This window comes from Notechis scutatus, chromosome 2 (genome assembly GCF_049901735.1).
Source record: "Notechis scutatus isolate UNSWTSFEM ecotype Mainland chromosome 2, rNotScu1.2, whole genome shotgun sequence".
Lineage (NCBI taxonomy): Eukaryota > Metazoa > Chordata > Lepidosauria > Squamata > Elapidae > Notechis > Notechis scutatus.
This window is the reverse complement of record NC_142010.1, coordinates 149300035-149321339: the sequence shown is the minus strand read 5'-3', so window position 1 is coordinate 149321339 and position 21305 is coordinate 149300035. Positions and strand designations below refer to the sequence as shown.

The 21305-nt window shown below is 40.1% G+C and overlaps 2 protein-coding genes across 7 annotated transcripts in view; both read right to left on the bottom strand.

The window, feature by feature from the left end:
• Positions 1-342: 342 nt before the first annotated feature.
• LOC113422967 (transforming protein RhoA-like) lies at positions 343-12027 on the bottom strand. 4 transcript variants are annotated; one of them, XM_087956630.1, is made up of 5 exons: positions 11796-12027; positions 3553-3713; positions 2913-3033; positions 1895-2025; positions 343-1680 (listed from the first exon to the last, which is right to left on the bottom strand). In XM_087956630.1, the coding sequence occupies exons 2-5, from the start codon at positions 3706-3708 to the stop codon at positions 1507-1509; spliced, it is 582 nt and encodes a 193-aa protein (XP_087812756.1). In that variant the 5' UTR covers positions 3709-3713; positions 11796-12027; the 3' UTR covers positions 343-1506. The 4 variants fall into 4 exon arrangements, with proteins under 4 accessions (XP_087812756.1, XP_087812757.1, XP_026539949.1 ...); XM_087956631.1 differs by having other exon boundaries at positions 3553-3710; positions 11796-11976; XM_026684164.2 differs by lacking the exon at positions 11796-12027 and adding an exon at positions 11655-11721.
• A 2762-nt stretch (positions 12028-14789) lies between these two features.
• The window catches only part of UBA1 (ubiquitin like modifier activating enzyme 1), a 53611-nt gene continuing 47095 nt past the window's right edge, over positions 14790-21305 (bottom strand). For all 3 annotated transcript variants that reach the window (XM_026684151.2, XM_026684150.2, XM_087956629.1), the window contains exons 20-26: positions 17687-17876; positions 17194-17282; positions 16870-16962; positions 16451-16642; positions 15757-15858; positions 15530-15630; positions 14790-15434 (exon numbers count right to left, since the gene is read on the bottom strand). In XM_026684151.2, the coding sequence (XP_026539936.1) occupies positions 15299-15434; positions 15530-15630; positions 15757-15858; positions 16451-16642; positions 16870-16962; positions 17194-17282; positions 17687-17876 (903 nt within the window). In that variant the 3' untranslated portion in view covers positions 14790-15298. The remainder of the gene's footprint in view (positions 15435-15529; positions 15631-15756; positions 15859-16450; positions 16643-16869; positions 16963-17193; positions 17283-17686; positions 17877-21305) is intronic.

The following is a 21305-nucleotide window of genomic DNA, read 5'->3' as shown; positions in this document are numbered from 1 at the left end:
ATTAGTGAAACTATATGGACTCAGGAAAAGATGTGGTTATCAGGATTGTTTGTGGCCAGAATCCAAGACAAATTGTGCTTCTCACTGGATTTTCATATGTTCCAGTATGTCATTTTTAAATATTTACCCTATTTCTAATAGCCAGGACAAGAAATGCTCTTTGACTGTCTTCAGGGTGGACATAAATTACTCCGTGCCATTCACTTGATTTTCTTGAAATGTACCCTCTAGTGAGAAATATCTTGTGACTCTGTCCTAGCAACGTTCACCTTTCTTGGCTACAGAGCAAAGGGCTCCCTTTCAAACAACACATGTGTAAAGAGCCAAGAAGCGGAACCTCACTTATACTAAACATTGCTACAAATTTATTACAGATTTGTCTTTCAAGTACATTTTGAAAAGTAACAACCACTTTTTAAACATGTGAATACAAATTAAACACAAAAATCATACATCCCGGTGGCAACGCAGTGAGTGGGGTTGGGGAAGGAAGAGAGGAGCAGCAGCAGCAGGAGTGAATGAGAGCAAAGAGACAGAAGCAACAGAGTTAGGTCCTTTGCACTTGGGAGCTGTGGCAGTGACTATTTCAGCCACAGGAGGTCCAGAAAGCTGGCCCATAGCACCTCTGCTTACAAATGTAGATACGTTGCAAAGAAGGGGCCAAGCTGTAAGACCCAATCTCCTGAGCAGACTGAAAGAAAGAGCTCCCTGCTGTCCTGTCAGGAAATTAAATATTTTATTAAAAAGAAATATTCAGAGTACAGGCTAGAAGAAAAAGGTAGAGGAGCCTGTGCCATTTTAATAAGGCACCCCTCAAAATAAAATCTTAAATTAGATGGCTTTTTGGTCTTTGTTTTCTTTAAGGGACATGGTCCAAAGTAAGTCTGCTACACCCTGAACAGCAGAAAAGGCAACGAATGAATCAATGTATCTGCCAAAGTAGGAGGTGCTGTGAACTGTTGACCGCTGTGCTGGAGGCATTCCCTACCTCCCAAAGTGACTGACTCGTTTCACAAATCAACAGTCCCTCTTATGCTAAGGGAAACTCTCTGGGACTGGATGTTCAAATTACTAAAGCAAGAAGCTTCCACACTTTGCAGGAAGTCTTCTCTAAAAGAATTGCCAAGAACAATGTAGTGCCATGGGCTACTAACAAAAGAGGCAAGACTGCTATGAGCAAGCAGGCATAGAAGGACAAGGAGTTCTCCCACTGACCCATCAAAGGCCAACACCTTCTGACCTTATGTGGAAGGGTCAGACTTTTGTAATGGAAGGGGGAAAGGCCACCCCTGCAGTGTGATGGAAACAGCCTGGGACAGACTGAGAAACCCATCTCCATAGTTAGTTGCCATGCTCCAGAAGAACCCCTGCCCAGCTCTAGCAGGATTCCCCTCTGAAGAGACATGCCAGTCCTGCCTTCAGCACAGTATTCAGAAGGGAGGAAAGCCTGGAAGCTAACAGCTCAATGACTTGGCTGGCAGGCAGGGAAGGCAGGCTGGGGAGGTTTTAGAGCAATTGGCACGAGGTCTTCTTGCGCCCACGTTTGGCTTGTAGGGCAGCTCGGGTTGCCATCTCAAACACTTCCCGGACTCCATCCTTTGTTTTGGCAGAACATTCCAGGTAGCCAAAAGCACTAATCCTGTTGGCCATATCTCTGCCCTCCTCTGGCTTCACTGGTTCCTACATGAGAAAAAGACAAGTGAGGTCTCCTGGATTTCATACTGAGGAAGGAAATAAGAAGTAAAAATCCAGCAATAAGAATTACGGGCTTCTACAAGTAACTTTCATCTTCAACAAGGATCTCTAGATTTTTTTTCTCTTAACAGAATCCAAAGCACTCCCATTCTAAAGATAACAGTAGATCCAGAAAGGGATGTCAAACTATTGACTTCACCTGCTTCATCTTGGCTAATTCCCGACGTGTATGTTCATCATTACGCAAATCCTTCTTGTTTCCTACCAGGATGATAGGCACATTGGGACAGAAGTGCTTGACTTCTGGAGTCCACTTCTCAGGGATGTTTTCTGTATAGGAAGAGAATGCAGGTCAATTAACACCTTTACATGAGAGGCTCCAATTCACTGAGCAGTTTGGTTACAAGACAATATCACAACTGTGACAGAAAATTTGTGAGCCATTTACAACTACCTGTAACCTTGCACTAATATTGTGACTTTAATAAGATCAAAGTATTTTAGTCCTATTAATATATGAAAACATTTTGGTTATACTAATAACACATGGAAAAGCATTTTTATTCCAAAGTTGCCCAGTTTCTGACAAGAATTTACAGTTTAACTACTGCTTCAAAGAAATGTAAAGATCTTTCCCCTTCCTGGAACAATACAGAAATCTTCAGAAAAGGAAGAAATTACAGCTTAAGTAACAGTATGGCTATGGAGAAATATGGTAAAAGGCACAATCATATCCTACCACATTGACAATTTTGTTCAAGAATAGATACCATAAATATATTAGTATTTCTAAACAGATAAAGGAAGAAAAAGGGTAAAGACTAAATCTGTGGACTCTACTTTCTTCCCTGTACCAGGAATAGACAAGCTGAGGTCCTAGGACAACAAGCAATCCATTGAAAACCTAAATGCAGTCTCTCCAGAGGCTCTCCACAAGTTTCCTCTGAAATATAAATATTTGATAAGTGGAACAATGTTTAGTGTAACCAACAAACTAAGCATTATACAGTATATACATGGGGCCATTAAATTAACTGTACTCAATTTTTAATTAAATAAAAAGAGAAGGATTTCCTGGTCTGACCTACCATTTTCTGTGACTCCAAATTTTGGAGTGTGGCTCTCAACACGCTACTCAGAAGAAGAATAGGATTCTCAGCCTCACCTCCCAATTTAAATATTCTTATTCTGTACAAAAGGGGAGATTAAAGACTCACCTAAACTGTCAGGGCTGTCAATGGAGAAGCACATGAGGATAACATCTGTATCTGGATAAGACAGGGGTCTCAGGCGGTCATAGTCTTCTTGTCCAGCTGTATCCCACAGGGCAAGTTCTACCTGTACAAGTACAGAGTTGGCAAACTTTAGAGACATGGAGTACATTCTGAAATAAACTAGTTTGTCACACCATTGCATCCTTATGGTTCAGTGAAACTGCTCAGAATCAAAGCACACAGCATTAACTGAATTCAACCAGAAAATGATCTGTATTTTATTTTTACCGTATTTCAATTCTTTCACACTGATTTTAATTCCTGTTCTTAAGCAGATATAACAAACTGGAGAAGGTAATCACATTGCATAAACCAATCAGAACAGAGAAAATATATTTAATCTCCGATGTGCACACTGCTTGGTCCAGTGCCCAAAGCAATAGGTAAAAGGCAGACTCATAACTTACACCACATTTCAGCAGACATTTCATGCATTCCAAAACACCCCGCAGAATTAAATAATTTATTTTTGCTTCTGCATATATGCAGAATACAAATGTATCTTATGATCACCCCTTTCCATCAGCTGTGTTTTGAATTTCATACTCCTACAGGATTAGATTTTTGAAAATCAGCAAATTACCTGTTTTCCATCCACTTCAATGTCAGCCACATAGTTCTCAAAAACAGTGGGGACATAGACTTCTGGGAATTGGTCCTTGCTGAAGACAATAAGGAGGCAGGTCTTTCCACAAGCTCCATCTCCCACAATAACAAGTTTCTTGCGTATGGCAGCCATCTCTACTAAAAGAAGAAAAATTTTCAGCAACTGATTGCATGGCTCTTGGTGTATTTTTTTTAATAAGAAGTGTTAAATATTGTCCCACTAGATTTTATTTTCAGATGGCCTTACCTTAAAAATAAACCTACCGTATCATGCTACAGGGAGTCAAATACAAACTTTATTTCAAACTTTTTGGATTCTCATATTTATTGAAAACATTTATATAGCTCCCATCTTATATCAAACTCTGGGCAGTTTCCAACCAACAGTTACAGCCGGAACAAAAAAAGGTCATAAAATCAAGCACAGGGGAAAAAAAAGTCAAGAACTCACTTAACAACCACCTTCAACAGAAGTTCTGGTCATATGTCAAGGACTACCTGGATATTTGCAGAACCAGAACATCAACTGCAACCTGAGAACAGCCAAATCAATCCACACATTTCAAGAACTGTGGTTGACATTATAGTTTCAAGAGATATGGTATAAGAGTAAGATTGTCTGAAGACTGAATTCATTCCTGTGACAAGAAGGGTTGTAGAAGGAGAATTTCTACGAACATTGATGCAGAAACCAGGCAGGCACATCTTACTTAAAATAAACAGGGAGATACAATCCTTATTTTTTCAAAAATACATAGAATTGGCCAATTAAGGAATGCAACTAAGCCAGAATCACATATAAATAACATCAAGTTTTATTTTTGCTGAAGAACTGTCTCGCTCAGCAACAGAAACGTTGGGCTCAATTGTGGTTGTAAACTGAGGACTACCTGTACCATTATTTAATAAAAAGCTATTGCAATAAGCCATTCTTTATTTATTAATTCATTCCATTTATATGGCTGCCCAATTCAACAAGTGACTTCAAGCAGTGAACAAAGTAAAAACTATTACAATAATCCAAAAAAAAACAAAAACAAAGCAGCTGAGAATATATCATACATTAATCACTAACAGATCTTTGAACACACCCAAGGTCTCAGGCCCAGAGTCAGGTCTTTAATGGCTTGAGAAAGGCCAGCAGAATTGGGGTCATCCTGATCTGCAGAAGGGAAATATCTGTGGCAAAAAAGGTACAGTACATCTTGCAAGCCCTACTAACGCTCCTAAGATGATGGGATCCAAAGCACACCCATCCTCTCTGATCCAAAAGAACTGGGGAGAGACAGTCCCTCAAATAACATGATCCAAACATAAGAAGGTCTTTAAAGGTGACAACAGTACCTTGGATTGTATCAGGCAGCATTCTGACAACCAATGCAGCTTACAGAATAGTGGTGTTACATGTGCAGAATAACTGGCACCATTTACTACCTGTGCTGCCACATTCTGCACCAACTGAAGCTTCTGAATGCTTAAGAGCAGCCTCATGTAAGCTGCATGGCAGTAGTCCAAGTGAGAGATCATAAGGGTATGAGTAACAGTTATGCAACTTATTTCATTCTGCTTCTCCTGTTACGGGCACTCCTCATTTGATGACCATTTGTTCACTGACCATTCAAAGTTACACTGTCACTGAGCGAGGGAAATTAAGATCATCCTTAGTACTTTCAGCCATTGCAGCGTCCCTGTGGTCACCCAATCATGATGCAGACACTTGCTAACTGGATTACTATTATGACATTGTAATGTCCCACAGTCAACAAACAAAGTCAACGGGGAAGCGCTGGTAGGAGATTGAAAATGGCAAATATATGAAGATAGGATGCTGCAACTGTGCAGGATTCACCTAACTAGGTCTGCTGGAACTGCCTTGATTAGTAGTTCAGTCATGTGACATCATGCTTTATGACCATATTGGTTAGCAATGGAGTTTCAGTCCCAAATACTATCAGTAAGCAAGGAGATTTATATTTTTCAAAATGGTCAAAAACCCATTTTTAGCCTTTTTATTTTTGATGTCTGTGAAATCACATGGTATCTGAAATGTATGCTTTGAACCTATCTATCTTTATAAAAATTTAAATAATTTTTTAGAATCATCCCTATCTTTAAGGATTCTGGGCAACATGTAAATATATAACCAATGGTGTGTTTCAAATTTTTTTCCTACCGGTTCGGTGCTTGCTTCACGCACGCATGCGCAGTGCTCAAACTCCACGCTCTGAATCAAGGCTGGTGAGCTGTGCAGGAGCGCCTATCGCGCGCATGCCAAATGTGCGAATCGCACACACGCAGGGCTCAAAGACGGCCCTTCCCTGATGAGCTGTTCTGTTTTTTAGCTCAGCTGAGGCACGGCAATTCGCTCTGCCGTGTGAATCAACTGAGCTAATAAACAGAATATAGGAGAGATGAGCAGAGGCGGGTGGATGGGGCCAGTCAAAATTTTCTCTACCAGTTCTCCGAACCAGTCAAAATTTTCCCTACCGGTCCATGAGGACCAGTCAGAACCAGCTGAATATCACCTCTGTATATAACCCAACTTACAACATGGAAATAAAATTCCAAGTATATATCTCTAATAGGTACCACTGCCAATCACTCATTGGAGCCAAAAGCACATTGAAATGAAATAATTTCATTTTAATTTACCTTGGAAGACTATAAAAGAACAGGAGCTGAATATACTTTCAGGAGGAAAGTTGATGCTTATTACAGAGAAGACCTGCTGCCTAAACCAGTCCCATAAATTTTTTATATGGGCAGATACTGTCAACACACTTCCTCTAAATGACTGGACTAGACCAGCAGATATAGTTTTACCCAGGCTCTAACTACTAGATCCCAAGAAGGCTTGATAATAAGGCTGCCATACAAAGCCAACAAATATAATAAACCAGTATCAGAATTGGCCCTGCAAGCTTACTGGCAATCAATGTCATGATATTTGTGTTCTTAGACACTGGCAGGACTTTAACCATAAAATGATTTATGTATAAAGTATTTATAGCATATATTATGCAAACCCAGCCAATAGTGACTTATTTAAAAGCATGATTAAACAAACCATGGTTTAGTGAGATGGGTGAAGCAGATTAGCCATTATATATGCTCTAACTGTGTGCATCTGCTTTCATTTAACTATTGTTACTTAACCTATCCTTGGAAACCTGGAGTTCAATGATGCCTGGGGAAATGTGGTTTTGTGTACCTGTGATCAGCATATGTCACAAGCACAACTATACAACATAAGGTGTTGTACAAATCCAATCAGATACAGGTGGTATCATTCATTTAGTAACTCCTTGAAGTTAAAACAGCAATGAAAAAAGTGACTTAGGATTGGTCCTTGCACTTAATACTATCACAATACCCCATGGTCAAGTGATCCAAATGTTGGTGCTTGACAACCAACATTATTTACAACAGTTGCAGCATCCTGTGCTCATATGATCACCATTTGCGACCTTCCCAGCAGCCTTCTGATAGCGAAGTTATGAGGGAAGCTGGATTCATTTTAACAACCATGTGATTTACTTAACAGCAGTGACTCATTTAATCATGGCAAAAAAAAAGTTGTAAAATCGGACATGACTTATTTAACACCCGCTTTGCTTAGCAATGGAAATTCTTGTCCCCATTTCAATAGTAAGTCAAGGACCACCTGCATAACTAACTATTGGCCATGACTGATACCTATTGCAACTCAGCAATAACCAGAGGGCCAAGCCTTGATTTACAATAAGACTGAAATAGTGTTTACTATACTTTATTTTTAAAAGTGTATTTAAAATTTAATTTGCATTAAAAATGCAAATTAATAAATTAATACACAACACTAGTAAATGTCATATTAACAATGCTTATGAAAAAGAACTGAATGAGTTAATTGGTATTTTCTAGAGTCTGACTCATTAGATCCAAAACAGAAGTTTTTTTGGAGGGGAGGAAAAAAATTTATTTGCCCACTTCTGAAATCTGGCACTGCCAAGTCTAATGTTGCTGAAAACTTGCAATGTTTTTAAAGATGAGAATGTTTTTATAACATCGCTCAAGGTTACTAAGAGAGGAACTGAACAGTGAGTAAATGCTTTGGATGTGAGGATAAACATTTAAAGCTAGGAAAGTTACACCAATATCTGGTATTCTAAACCAGGGGTTGCCAACCTTTTGGACCTCAGGGACCACCAAACTCATAATTTTAAATCCCAGGGACCACTAACCGGTTCTGTGGGCATGGCCTAATTTGTGGGTATGGCTCGGTGGTCATGTGACTGGCTGGGCATGGCTTGTATGTTAATATTATAAATATTTATATAAATAGATTTTTTATGAAAAAAAGAGCAACTTTTACCCAAAAATCAGGCAAAGCAGGCAAGCAGATTGAGTTGCTCACAGAATCACAGATTCATTCAGAGATCTATCTTTCTGCCATCGGCTAGCTCAGTCTGCACTGCTTCAATCCTAAGGAAAATTCGGCTCATCTAAAGATTAACTAGAAAGCAAGGAATCTAACGATTTCCTGCTTTCTAGCTAACCTAAATCTCCCTGTGCAGCAGAACAGCTGATGGTTGGAAAAAGGAAAAATAGCAATTTAGCAGTCAAGTTTGCCAGGTAAGGAGTGAGTGGGCAGGGAGGGTTCCCAAGGGCCATGTGGGCGGCACAGCCTTGTGTTCCCGCTCAGCCTGGATTAATTGCTTTGGGGGATGCTCTGGGGGTGACATCTCTGCAGACCACCAAAATTTTCTCCAGGACCACCAGTGGGCCTCAGCCTACCGGTTCGCGACCAATGTTCTAAACCTTTTCTCATGTATTCAGATGGAAAGAGAATACAATTTTCTTGACCAACAGGTACACTAAATGCTTGTTAAAAAATTTTAAGGCTAGAAATGATCAAATTCAATTCCACATGGATCCTGAAAAGAGCTCATACTGCTAGAGAATCCTCCCTAAGAGCAATCAATGTTAACCTCTCCTCGATGCTAGACTGCAATCATCAAACACAATTAACAAACTCTAAAATTAAGCTATGTTGTTCTCATCTAGTATATGATTAGAGGCAACATCCTCAAGTGACTCAGCAAGTTGGCAAACAATTTTATTATGATTTAATTTAGAAGCGCAGGGTGAGAGCGCTAAAAATATTGCCTATTTTTAGTTACCAAAACCAGCCCCAAAATTCAACTATACAGAATTTAGGTTGCCTCCCCAGAATAATTCTATTTAAACACTCTGATCAGCTGGCCTTTACTCTTTCACTATAATGGAATCTCCTTCCTTAGATTACTTATAATTTTTTTTAAAAAAGAGCCACAGATAGTGTCCCTTTACCCTACGATGAAATGTCTATGGAGATTCTCAATCATCCAGGTCATGGTTGTCCCAAAGTTGTTTTTAAAGAGGCAACTGGATTTTCTTGGGGTTTTTTCCTTGAAAATGTTTTGCTTTTTATCCAGAATTGAAGAAGCTTCATGGATGAGAAGTGAAACATTTTCAAGGGAAAAAAAATCAAGGAAGTCCAGTTGCCTTTTGAAAAGCACCTTTGGAACCTATACTGAGCATCATCCCAGTGATCTAAGCTTAAATATTCAACACACCATTCAAGAGGGCTTACTTACAGTAACAATTCACCTGCAGTTTTAGATAGCTCACAATGAACTGTAGTAACTCAGTGTTTGGGGCTTGACAGCATTTTGTTTCTATTTATTCTCATAAACAATCTTATCAAAAATAATACTATTCATATTTGATAAAGCATGGTTTCCAATGTATGAAAATTGTTTATTTTAATTCTTTTATACATTTGTCTCTAGAACTAGGAAATCAACAATAAATTGCTGGATACACATATTCCCATATTTGAAGAACACATAGGAGATAAGGTTGAGATAATGTTGTGCAATCCAGTTATTGTCCCTGTATTACACAAATAAAGAATACCGTAGGTGAAAGTTTAGTAAAGAATATTAAGAGAAAATGAGTAGGATTTAACAACTTGCAGCCTGAGCTTACTGTTGAATTTCAATTTATCATTGGTTCTAGCCAGAATAGTGGATAAGTACTTGACATAAACACTATGAGAAAAGTATCACATAATCCTCCTCTCATTTAAATCGATAGAATCTAGTTCATTGCTTTTGCTGAATAATGGCTGTAATAAATTGAAACTGAAATTGCTTTTGAAACAAACTAATGAGTAAATAAAAACAATTCCTCAAAAAATTCAATACAACTGTAGATTCCTCTAAGCACATGCTGAGCTGAGGAATCCATTTTCAGTTTCAAAATAAGTTTGCACTCAAGTTTTTAAATGTGCTAGTGTATTTTTATTTCAAAATTAAACTATTTCTAGTGCAATTTAGAACAAGCAGTTTTTCTGGAATGTTTAAATAATTAAATCAATTCTTTGCTAGCCTACTCTTCCACAAATCTTCCAGAAAATTACCAGATCCTGACTGACTTTTGCCCACCTCTGACTTAAAGAAAACAAAGATGTGTCACCTTTTTTTTTTCCAGTGGGAAAAGCAGAAGTTTGGGAAAACAGAACCTTGCACACTGAATTTTCTTACAGATATTGCTTAAGTGGGAATTGTTATAGGCTTGCTATAAAAGACAAGATCCATACACAGGAAACACTATTAAGAGCAAATACAAAAGTCTACCAATCTACCAACAGCATAATAACGCTCATAATACATGATGCAAGTATCTGCAAATATACATAAATATTCAAGACACAAGCATACAAAACCAAATTTTAATTCCTGAAAACTTTCAACTTGCATGTAGCTCAAAGAAGACTGATTAGAGAAATAATGTACTGCAGTATATGCAGCACATTTCCAAATTTCTACAGAACTTATTTCACAAAATTCAACTTAAAATTAAATTTGACTCCCAAATCGGACAGTACTTGTACATAGCATGGCTGAAACTTACTGTACAATTGTAATTACTCTATAATTACTGTAATAAGGTGTGTTTTCTCAAACTATCCTTCATATTTACAGATGTAGCTTAGCCAACAGATCAAGTTGAATTACTTTTAATTTACCACAATATTTGTGATGGAGGTTCTTCTGTGATTTTCAACTAGCCAAAACAAAGATGTGGAAGTGGTAAAGTTTTGTGTTTACTATTTTATTTATTATTATCCAAACAGAGATAAAAACATGCACATTTTACCTTTCACTTTTCTTAGGACAAGAAAACATTGCATATATTTTGGGAGATTTGATTTTTAACAAGAAAGCGGAAATGAGTTTTGCAAAGTTCCCAGGGCTTCCTATTTTATCAGTAAAACTGTGATGTACAAACTTTTCCCTTTGTGATCGGGATAAATTAACATGGAGCAATTAAAGCGTCCAGCTCTTTTATCATTTTCACTACAGTCCTACATCATGCAAATCTGTGGCCGCCAAGAAGCAGCGCCAAAAGCCTACATAAAGATTAGGTACAAACAAGTGGTTGGGTCTGTCATCCGAAGTCACTTCAAACTTCAACAGCCGAGGAAAGAAACGCAGAGGCCGGGAGGGGAAAAAATCCCACACAAAACCAGGCGGCTGGCTTTCCAGCTCTCCTCGAAGGGAATTTCCAGAGCGCCTTTAACCACTTTTATCGTGTAAAATGGAGATTTTCTAATCGAGCCGGAAACCAAGCGGGTGTGTTGGTTGGACTTTTTTTCCCCTTCACATGCTACCCCCGCCCCAAAGCTACACAACTAAACTGTGCGAGCGCGAGGGACCCCCAACTTCGTAACGGACACCCTCCCCAGCCAATCAAAATCCCTCCAATTCCCCCACCGCCACCCCACACCGGTTGGGAGGGAGGCACAAGCCGCCCCACCGCCAACTGTCTTCTCACTTCGCGCATGCGTCCCAGGCACCTCTTCGATTCCTTCCCACCCCGCATCCAACTTTACCCCAATAGTTTTTTTTAAAAAAAGCTTCAACCCTTTAACTTTGAAAACAACCCCCCTCCCCCCAAAAAAAACTTCTAAAATGTTCGCATCCTCGGAAAAACAAAAGTATCCCAGAATTTTTTTAAAAAAATCCAATCTCCCACGAATTGCCATCTTACCGGTTCGGTTTCACCCGACTGCCGGCTCCGCCCGCCTCCCCTGACCGCCGACGCCCGCACTCTCCACAGCTGCCCCTTACAAACCCCTCCCACTTCGTGATTGACAAGAAACTCCACCCTATTGCATAACCCTATACAAACTTCTTGGAGCGCTGCCGTCATATAAAAGAGGGCCGAGTCCGCCCCATCTTCAGATTGACAATAGAGGGTAAGCAATGGGAAAGCACTATGCTCTCCAACTTGTGTTTGATCGTGTCATCGGGCGCTGTCCGATTCCGGAATGATGGAATCCGACGACCAATCGCCAGCCAACCTCCGGAACAGTCTGATAGGCAATGGAGGTTAGACCAATCATGCCTGGATTAAGTAAAAGTGTCCAACTACACACGGAAGGCGGGCCACTCCTTTCCTAGACTTGGTTGTCATTGGTCATGTGTTCGCGGCCAATAAGGGCGTATGAAGAAAGTTCTCCAAGTCATTTCCCAGCAAGGGCGGGTTTAAGTTGGACGCCACACCCACCCCAATAGGATCAGCACAAACCAATGGTTTTCCCGGCAAGCTCCGCCCCTTTAACCCTTGCGAACAGGCTTCTCCCAACCAACGCATGGAGCTTATTTCCCGCCGAGTTGAGGCTCTCCCAAGACAAAGTGATTTTCTGTGGCAGCCATTTTGGAAGTTTCTCACTCGCGCCCCCAGAGGCCAATGGACGAGTTTCCACCCTTCCTCCGCGAAAAACTGCGAACAGATTCTGCCTGATGTCTGTATCAGCTGTATGAGGTCTTTTGGGGAACTGGGATGCGGAAGGTTCGCTTTCGAGGAATATCCAAAGTGATTTCATAAGTAGCATTGATCAAACTTGAATTAGAAGAATCACAGTGTTGTGATTTGATTTGTGGTGGTGGAAGGATGAGGTGAAGTTGACATATCTGAGCGTTTTAGTGCCGGTACGCAGGCATGCATACTTTACAGGCTGCACCTGTTCGCAACCTTACCAAAACATCCATAAATTGAAACTGAATTGCAATTCTTAGGGTCTGCTTTGAGATTGCAACTGCAACACATTTATAGGGAAGAGTTGTGGTTTCCGAACATTCCGGGAATGCAGAAAAGTTATTCAGGCCCAATGTATGTGTACACCTCTCACTAAAGATGGAACAATTACACTTCATACAGGTCTAAGACTTGCAGAGATGCTAAAAGTTAAAGCTAGGAATTTCTGGCAGCCAATAGTCCAATATTATATAGAAATATATAGGCAAAAGTAATGAACATGATAGCCAGAAGGAGCCTTAAAATGAAACAATTGCATCTTGTGTATAGAAGCAGTTTAAATTTAATCTAACATTTTAATCCCTATTTGGATGTTGGTACACTCTTAATGTCCATCGATCCTAATATGCTAGATTTGCAATCGAAAAAAGCTAGGCTGTTTCCCCCTACATTGGTTTACAAAATTTAAAGTGAAGTCGTACATTTGAACTTTTTTTTCCTCATAGCAGTTTTTTAAAATGTCTCTTGCACAAGGATTGGAACAACTGATATCTTGAACCTTACTTTAAAAATTAAGGCCCAATTCAATTACTACATGTTGATTTTAGGAAAGCAGTATCAGAGTTTATAAAAACTATCAAGATGATAATATTCTTTCCAGTAACATAGGACGTTTATAGAACTGAAGTGCAATAGAACTGAAGTGCAATTCCTTTCACATCTTTGAATGACAGTAACTACCACCTTTGAAATCAATGTCATTTTGATCGAAGTGGCAAATTCTGTAGGTTTCTTTCTGGGATGAGAAAGACAATGAAGTAGTAGCTGGAAAATGAGTTCATCACTCTGTTAAAATCCTTCCATATAACCAACCCTTCACAAGATTCTGTGAAAATCCATTTGGGAAACAAAATTGATGTTTTCTCACAAATGCATTTGCTAAAGTATGTAACTGAAATTCCTTATGAACTTACTGGATAAACCATCCTGTGGACGGTTTGGTTCTGGCATGCATGATGTGAATCCAGCTTGTAAACTATAATTTTACAAACGTGTTATATGAAGACAGCCATCTGCGGTTCAATAAATTATAATTAACCAAGCTGGTTTAACATGTTGCAAACTCATCAGTTGTGCCACTGAAAGAGCAGAATAACTCACTGAATTAATAAGTTGTGAAAATATGTGAATAAATCCAAAGATCAATTATCATCCATAAGACTTCTAAAGACAATGTCACAATGGTTTTACCTGATTGTAGTAGGAAAGCTGTACAGCTTTCACATTTCAATTTATTAACTAGAGCTGCAACTCTAAACAAGAATTGCATGCATATTAAGCTTAAATATACCCTGAAAAAATGGCTTTCAAGGTCATATTGAGCATCTTTACTACAGCAGCCACTTAAACTACATCAGTATGAATATCTGTTTATATATTGTAGAAAAGTAAAAAATAAATTAAAATGCTACTCAATTTCTGAAAATAGAGACTCCTTATTTATGACCCATCCAAAATGAATTCAAAAATTCAAAATCTAGACTAAAGGTATGCTGTAAAGCTCACAGAAGCTTGTAAACTATTATCACCAAAGTAGTCAAAATAATATTTCTTTGTAAACAAGGAGATTTATAATCATTCATCCCTCTAGAGCTCTAACCTTCAATGGATGCCAATCTAAGAAAAATTAGAAACAAATAATGGAACAGCTTCTTCATAGAGCCACATAACAAAGAACTGATAAATGATGACTGACTAAATTAGGATCTTAGCCAATATATAGAACCAGTGCATGGACATAAAGGAGTGAAGCTGCCTCCAGCCTAGTCTGCATACATGCATCTAATTTCATAAGGAGTTAAGGATAGACAGGTATGGTTGTCACTGTATTTTTCCAGTTGTCACAAACAAAACGAGCAGCAAGATAACAAAAAAATTCACAGCAGAGGATTAGAGGAAAATTTTTCATAGCATTAAACACTTGATTATCGTGGAAACAAATGGCTTTCAAAAAAAAATGCTATAAATCAAGATAAATTAAGAATTTGCTAGCATACCAGGAATGCAAAGCATTTGAACTGGGATGAAGTTTTATGTTATGTACATAGCAACTCACCCCATTCCACTTGAACAATAAAGGACCACTGGCTTTTGCAAATGTTTATTGACTCATTTACTTCTCTTATCAGTTCTGACCAATACTTTCTACCCACTCGTATCCTCTCCCTCTCCCCCGCAAAGCCAGCCCGGGCAAGTTCTCAGAATACAACAAAGGGGCATTTCCTCTTACTAGCCACTTCCTCAGGATGAGAAAGGAGAGCAGATTTCCTTACAAGTGAGAATAGGGATGAAGGAGAGGTGGTGGTCAATGATCAAAACACAACACGACTAACATTAACAGGAAAGGACAAAATGGGTGTTAAGGCGCCTCAATAACATGACATAACTGCACGGGCTAAGAATAAGAGGGAGCAGCCGCAGGAGTGGAGAATATCCCAGGCCCTGATGGACACGGAAAAAAAAATCCTAAAAGATTACAAAAGTTATTTCATGTTTTGAGTCACTTTAACCGTGACATGTGAGGGAGGGAGGCAGATCCTCCTCCACACTAACAGTCCGTGGCAGGCAAGTGGGCAATGCTAGCAAAGGGGCTGCTAGCGGATGGTGTAGCGCACATACGGCACCTCTGTATCTTCACCACTGTCATCATTGCAGCACAATTCAAAGACCAAGGCTTTCACATGACGCCCAATCTTCTTCTTGGAAACTCTGGTGACAATCTCAGTCATCCTGGGAGGAGGAGAGGAAAAGGGCAGCTGTCAGGCAGATGCAGATTCAATTAAAGTAACCAGTGCCCTTGCTCACTCTCTTAAAACAATACATACGGCTGATCATGGCGCTCCTTCAGCTTGGCTGGCTGCATAAAAAATGAGTAAAGCATAGAGACTCCTTGGGACAGCATTGTTATCTCCAGCTTGTACTCTTTCTACATGAGGGAAGGAAAGAAAAAAATGGTTCTTTACTGAAAAGTTTTTCATGTCCATTCGCACGCCTCTTCTGAAGCCATTAATATATTGTGGCAAATGGCGACCAGGACACACTCAAGGCTTACCTTGAAATAAGCCAGGAACTCACGGAGTGTCATCTCCTGTCCATCAGGCTGGATACCCTGCACCTCAAAGCGGTCCCATAAAGTCCATTCAGTATTATAGTACTGAAGAAAAAAATGGAATGTAAGTGTTGGTTACTACAGTTAATGCGCAATAAAAAATGCAACAAAGACAAAAGCATAATTCATGCTCATTTACTTGATGTAAGAAGGCAAGTCATCATAGTTATTCATAATTTCTAATATGTGAGGACATGGGAAAGATCTTAAGAGCCACTCTTTTGATTTCTGTATCTCTATCCAAATAACGAACAGAAAAAAACAGACAGAAATATTTTCCCCTAACAGATGGAGATAATGAAAATAAAACAAGTACACAAACAAAAGAAATGGAAGAGGCAGTTGCATGAACCTCTTAGAAAGGTTGATTTACATAAACTTCCAAGAAACTTCAGCATGCGTTTCTTTTCCTTTCTCTACCTTAAGTTGCTAGAGAAATATGTCTCATTTGGCAAAACTTGCCAAAAAATGAAGGAAAAAAATTTGACAAGCTTTAGTAATATTCTTTGCATGGTATTCAAAAAAAGGGACTATCAAATGCAAGTTGAAGAGATTATTTTTCCATTTAGTACCAGAGGCCACTTGTGTAAAAAAAAGACGACTAATATGTGTGTGTGAAAAAAGCCACCCTGCTCACCTTGTTCTTTGGGCAACAAATAGGCTCAGAGAAGCCAAAAAAAGGCAATGCCAGGTTAAGGAAACCATTCTTGTAAGATTCAAGTCGCTTGTGGCCCTGTATTACTTTGTACAGTTCTAAACAAACCAAGCCTACTACAGCTGCAGTCGTCGTGGCAATTGCAGGTATAATTTTTCCTGCAATCAGCTTGCTCTGAAAAGAGAAGACAAAGGAGCTTTTTAATTTTTATTTTAGGAGTTCAATGAAGTGTCTGCAGTTTTTCCTCTCCCCAGCTTTTCAGGCAGGTGAGGTAGGTCAAGCTAAAAAAGAGTGATTGGTTCAAAATTACCCAAGTGATCTTCCATAGCTGTGGCTGAAGTATAGTCACACCCCTAATACATTCTACTGTACACAATCTTTACCCATCACAGTAAGTTTACCTTATGCCGGTCAGCAGGAGGAATATCATAATTTTCGGCTCGCAAGTTAGAAGCAGCAACAATAAAGTCCATATGGAAATTTGTGTCATCATCCTGAAATTTAGTACAAATAAGGTGATAATTACAACCAGCAATGTCATGGTCCTCAGCATGTTTTTGGCTTTGGGACCTGCCCAGTGAATGCCAGAAAAAGTCTGAAACAGCTTGCTAGCTAAACCAGAAGCTTACCCATGGCTTCAAAACTGAACTACAGAGATCATTTCTGGTATGATTTGTATGTCAGATTATAGTTAAACACCGATTTATTCATTTATAAATGCTTACTTTTTCAAAATCAATTGGAAACATCCTGAAGTCATGAAGTTGCTGAGGACTCGGAAGTGAAGATTTTAGCTCTTCTAACCGGCTATCATCTAGGAAAAATAAATGCATAAATGTCAGAAAAGACTGCTACGATGCATGTCAACCTAAAACCTTTTCTGCTCTAAGCTGTGCATTGCAATCTCAAAGCTGTAAACTTGTTTAGTTGTCAGACTCTGCCATAAATCCCTGAACAGCATTTTTAAAAAAATTATTAAAATCTTATAGTAATTCTGCAAGCAGCACAAGAATTGCTCCAGAAATGAAACAGTAAATCAAAATATGGATTGTGAAATTGTGAGAGATAGCAAAACTTAAAGAAGCAACTGGGCCTTCCATTCAATAGAATCAAAATTATTCAGAGAGAAGACTTATTCTCACTCAAAGCTTGGCATTCTTTGCTTTTCTTCAGTTAAAATCTTGCCTTTGGCAGACTCATCTCATTCCCAGTTCTTACCAACTGAAGCACTGGCATTCTGTAGCTCCTGATCAGAGATATGGATGCGAACACCAGACTTGGGAGTGAATTCAGGAACTTGCACCTGGCACAGCAGCTCCACAATAGCTTCTCTGTCTCTAGTGCCAGTGATGCCATATGTTTGGGCAAACAAGTTTGCAGCTGCCACTACATAATCCATGTGCAAAGGCTGTGGAGGTAACATTAGTTGAGTCAGATTGACAATTTTTCTGAATGCAGCCTTTTTAACTAAACATTCTACACATGACCAGATGAAATTCTACTTCAGCAACCAGCTTCTATCTGAACTGACTATCTAAAATGAATCCATAGATGTAAATTTTACACACAAGAAAAACTGAAGAGTATCTACTCCAGCTTAATTATATCACCCCTAGGTTTCACCCACTGTCTTGTAACAAACTGCCTTGTATGCTACATGCATATTTTTTCCTCAAGGATTATATTTATGCATCTGATAGATTGTGCTCCATAGCTTATGCAGTAGTAACAGTTGAAGTGCCATTAAGCTTTTTTTCTATCAACAATCTATTCCTTTGAAGCTGTAATAATAAGACAGATGAAGCAAAATATCCAAATTAAATGCTGGTGATCTATCACAGTGCCTTTAAACTAAAACAGGATAAGAGAAATTATTCTCATTTCTAGATACACTGCTCAAAAAAATAAAGGGAACACTTAAACAACACAATGTAACTCCAAGTCAGTCACACTTCTGTGAAATCAAACTGTCCACTTAGGTTAGCAACACTGATTGACAATCAATTTCACATGCTGTTGTGCAAATGGAATAGACAACAGGTGGAAAGCATAGGCAGTTAGCAAGACATCCCCAATAAAGGAGTGGTTCTGCAGGTGGTGACCACAGACCACTTCTCAGTTCCTATGCTTTCTGGCTGATGGTTTGGTCACTTTTGAATGCTGGCAGTGCTGTCACTCTAGTGGTAGCATGAGACGGATTCTACAGGCCACACAAGTGGCTCAGGTAGTGCAGCTCATCCAGGATGGCACATCAATGCGAGCTGTGGCAAGAAGGTTTGCTGTGTCTGTCAGCGTAGTGGCCAGAGCATGGAGGTGCTACCAGGAGACAGGCCAATACATCAGGAGACGTGGAGGAGGCCGTAGGAGGGCAACAACCCAGCATCAGGACCGCTACCTCCGCCTTTGTGCAAGGAGGGACAGGAGGAACACTGCCAGAGCCCTGCAAAATGACCTCCAGCGAGCCACAAATGTGCATGTGGCTGCTCAAACGGTCAGAAACAGACTCCATGAGGGTGGTATGAAGGCCCGACGTCCACAGGTGGGGGCTGTGCTTACAGCCCAACACCGTGCAGGACGTTTGGCATTTGCCAGAGAACACCAAGATTGGCAAATTCGCCACTGGCGTCCTGTGCTCTTCACAGATGAAAGCAGGTTCACACTGAGCACATGTTACAGACGTGACAGGGTCTGGAGATGCTGTGGAGAACTTTCTGCTGACTGCAACATCCTCCAGCATGACTGGTTTGGCAGTGGGTTAATAATGGTGTGGGGTGGCATTTCTTTAGGGGGCCGCACAGCCCTCCATGTGCTCACCAGAGGTAGCCTGACTGCCATTAGGTACCGAGATGAGATCCTCAGACCCCTTGTGAGACCATATGCTGGTGTGGTTGGCCCTGGGTTCCTCCTAATGCAAGACAATGCTAGACCTCATGTGGCTGGAATGTGTCAGCAGTTCCTGCAAGATGAAGGCATTGATGCTATGGACTGGCCCGTTCCCCAGACCTGAATCCAACTGAGCACATCTGGGACATCATGTCTCGCTCCATCCACCAACGCCACGTTGCACCACAGACTGTCCAGGAGTTGGGGGATGCTTTAGTCCAGGTGTGGGAGGAGATCCCTCAGGAGACCATCCACCACATCAGGAGCATGCCCAGGCGTTGTAGGGAGGTCATACAGGCATGTGGAGGCCACACACACTACTGAGCCTCATTTTGACTTGTTTTAAGGACATCACATCAAAGTTGGACCAGCCTGTAGTGTTTTTTTCCACTTTAATTTTGAGTGTAACTCCAAATCCAGACCTCCATGGGTTGCCAAATTTGATTTCCATTGATAATTTTTGTGTGATTTTGTTGTCAGCACATTCAACTATGTAATGAACAAAGTATTTAATAAGAATATTTCATTCATTCAGATCTAGGATGTTTTATTTTTGTGTTCCCTTTATTTTTTTGAGCAGTATATAATAATCAGAACTTGAGCAAAACCATTCATAAATTATTTGCACAACTTTTCTTTTATCCCCTATATCTCTCTGGGAGTGATCACAAGCTTCCTGATAATGGTAATTTTAGACTTCTGATTATCCCAATGTTTAGCAAAAAATATATCTGCTTCTCACTGAAAATTGCACTAATTCATCAGTTAGCAGTCTACACATTTTCCAAATGGATAAACTGTAAGCCACATTTCCTCCTTCTAACCATGCTTCTATTTTTATAGCTTTATGTAAAAAAAGATCTATATTTAAATACAGATAGCCCTTGACTTACAACCATATTTAGGATCAGAATTTTTGTCACTAAGGAATACAGTCATAAATCATGACATCATAGGTGTCAGACCTGCCATAACTCAAATCTCTAAATAGAAATGATCCTTGGCTCCATTTGTTGAGAGATAGTTCACTTAGGAATCAAGTGTATTGCAGTATTGCAAAGCCAGAAATGAAAATCATCCACCAAAATCCCTAAGTTCTACTTTCCCTCCTTTAACTGTCTCTCATTCCCCTCAACCAACCAATTCAGTTCAGGCAAGATGTTTTCCTAACGGTCAAGCATAGTTCGGTATGCAGCCCCTTCCTTCTTCCAGCTGGGTGACCTTGAGGCAGAGTCTCGGAGGAGATACAACACTTACTTTTGTTTCCCGAAGCATTCCCCATCACTCCCGCTCCCCACAGTTCATGGCAGTCAGTCTCTGCATAGCAGCAGCAAAGCACAAGCAAGAACAGGTGGCAGCTGACAATGTCACTGCAATAACTGCTTAGCAATAGCAATCCCAACACTTCCCCATTTCCATTGTTAATCAACAATTGTCGTTAAGGGAGTACCCATCCCAAGCCAAGCCATTGTGGGCTTGATTTCTTTTAGCCCTGAACCTTGATAAGGTAAAAGACTGTTCCCTCTCCCCACCCACCAATCTTCTCCCCATCTATGCCTTTTGGCCACTGTAAATCTTTTGCTTTGTAGAACAGCAAGTAGACCCTGAGCCACATGGCTCTGGGGCTGCTTGCCACGCTGCAGGTCTGGAGCTGTAACAAACATTGAGCTCCAGTGCAATGCAAAGCCCTTTGCAGTACAAAGTCCAGCCCAATATCACTATGTGAAACTGCTATCTAGGAAGCTCCAGCTGCCTCGGTCCAACCACCTTTGCTGCCCTGCACTCCCAGAACCCTGTTGGTCTGCATTCCGCCACCACCCCAGCTGACCTTTGCCATCTTTTTGCCCCAATGATGATGAAGCATGCCTACTCTGACCTTCTGTGAGGTCACATGAGGCCATTTCCCCCCCAGTTCCTGGGAGGAAACTGCCATGTGTGAGCTGGGGGAAAAAGT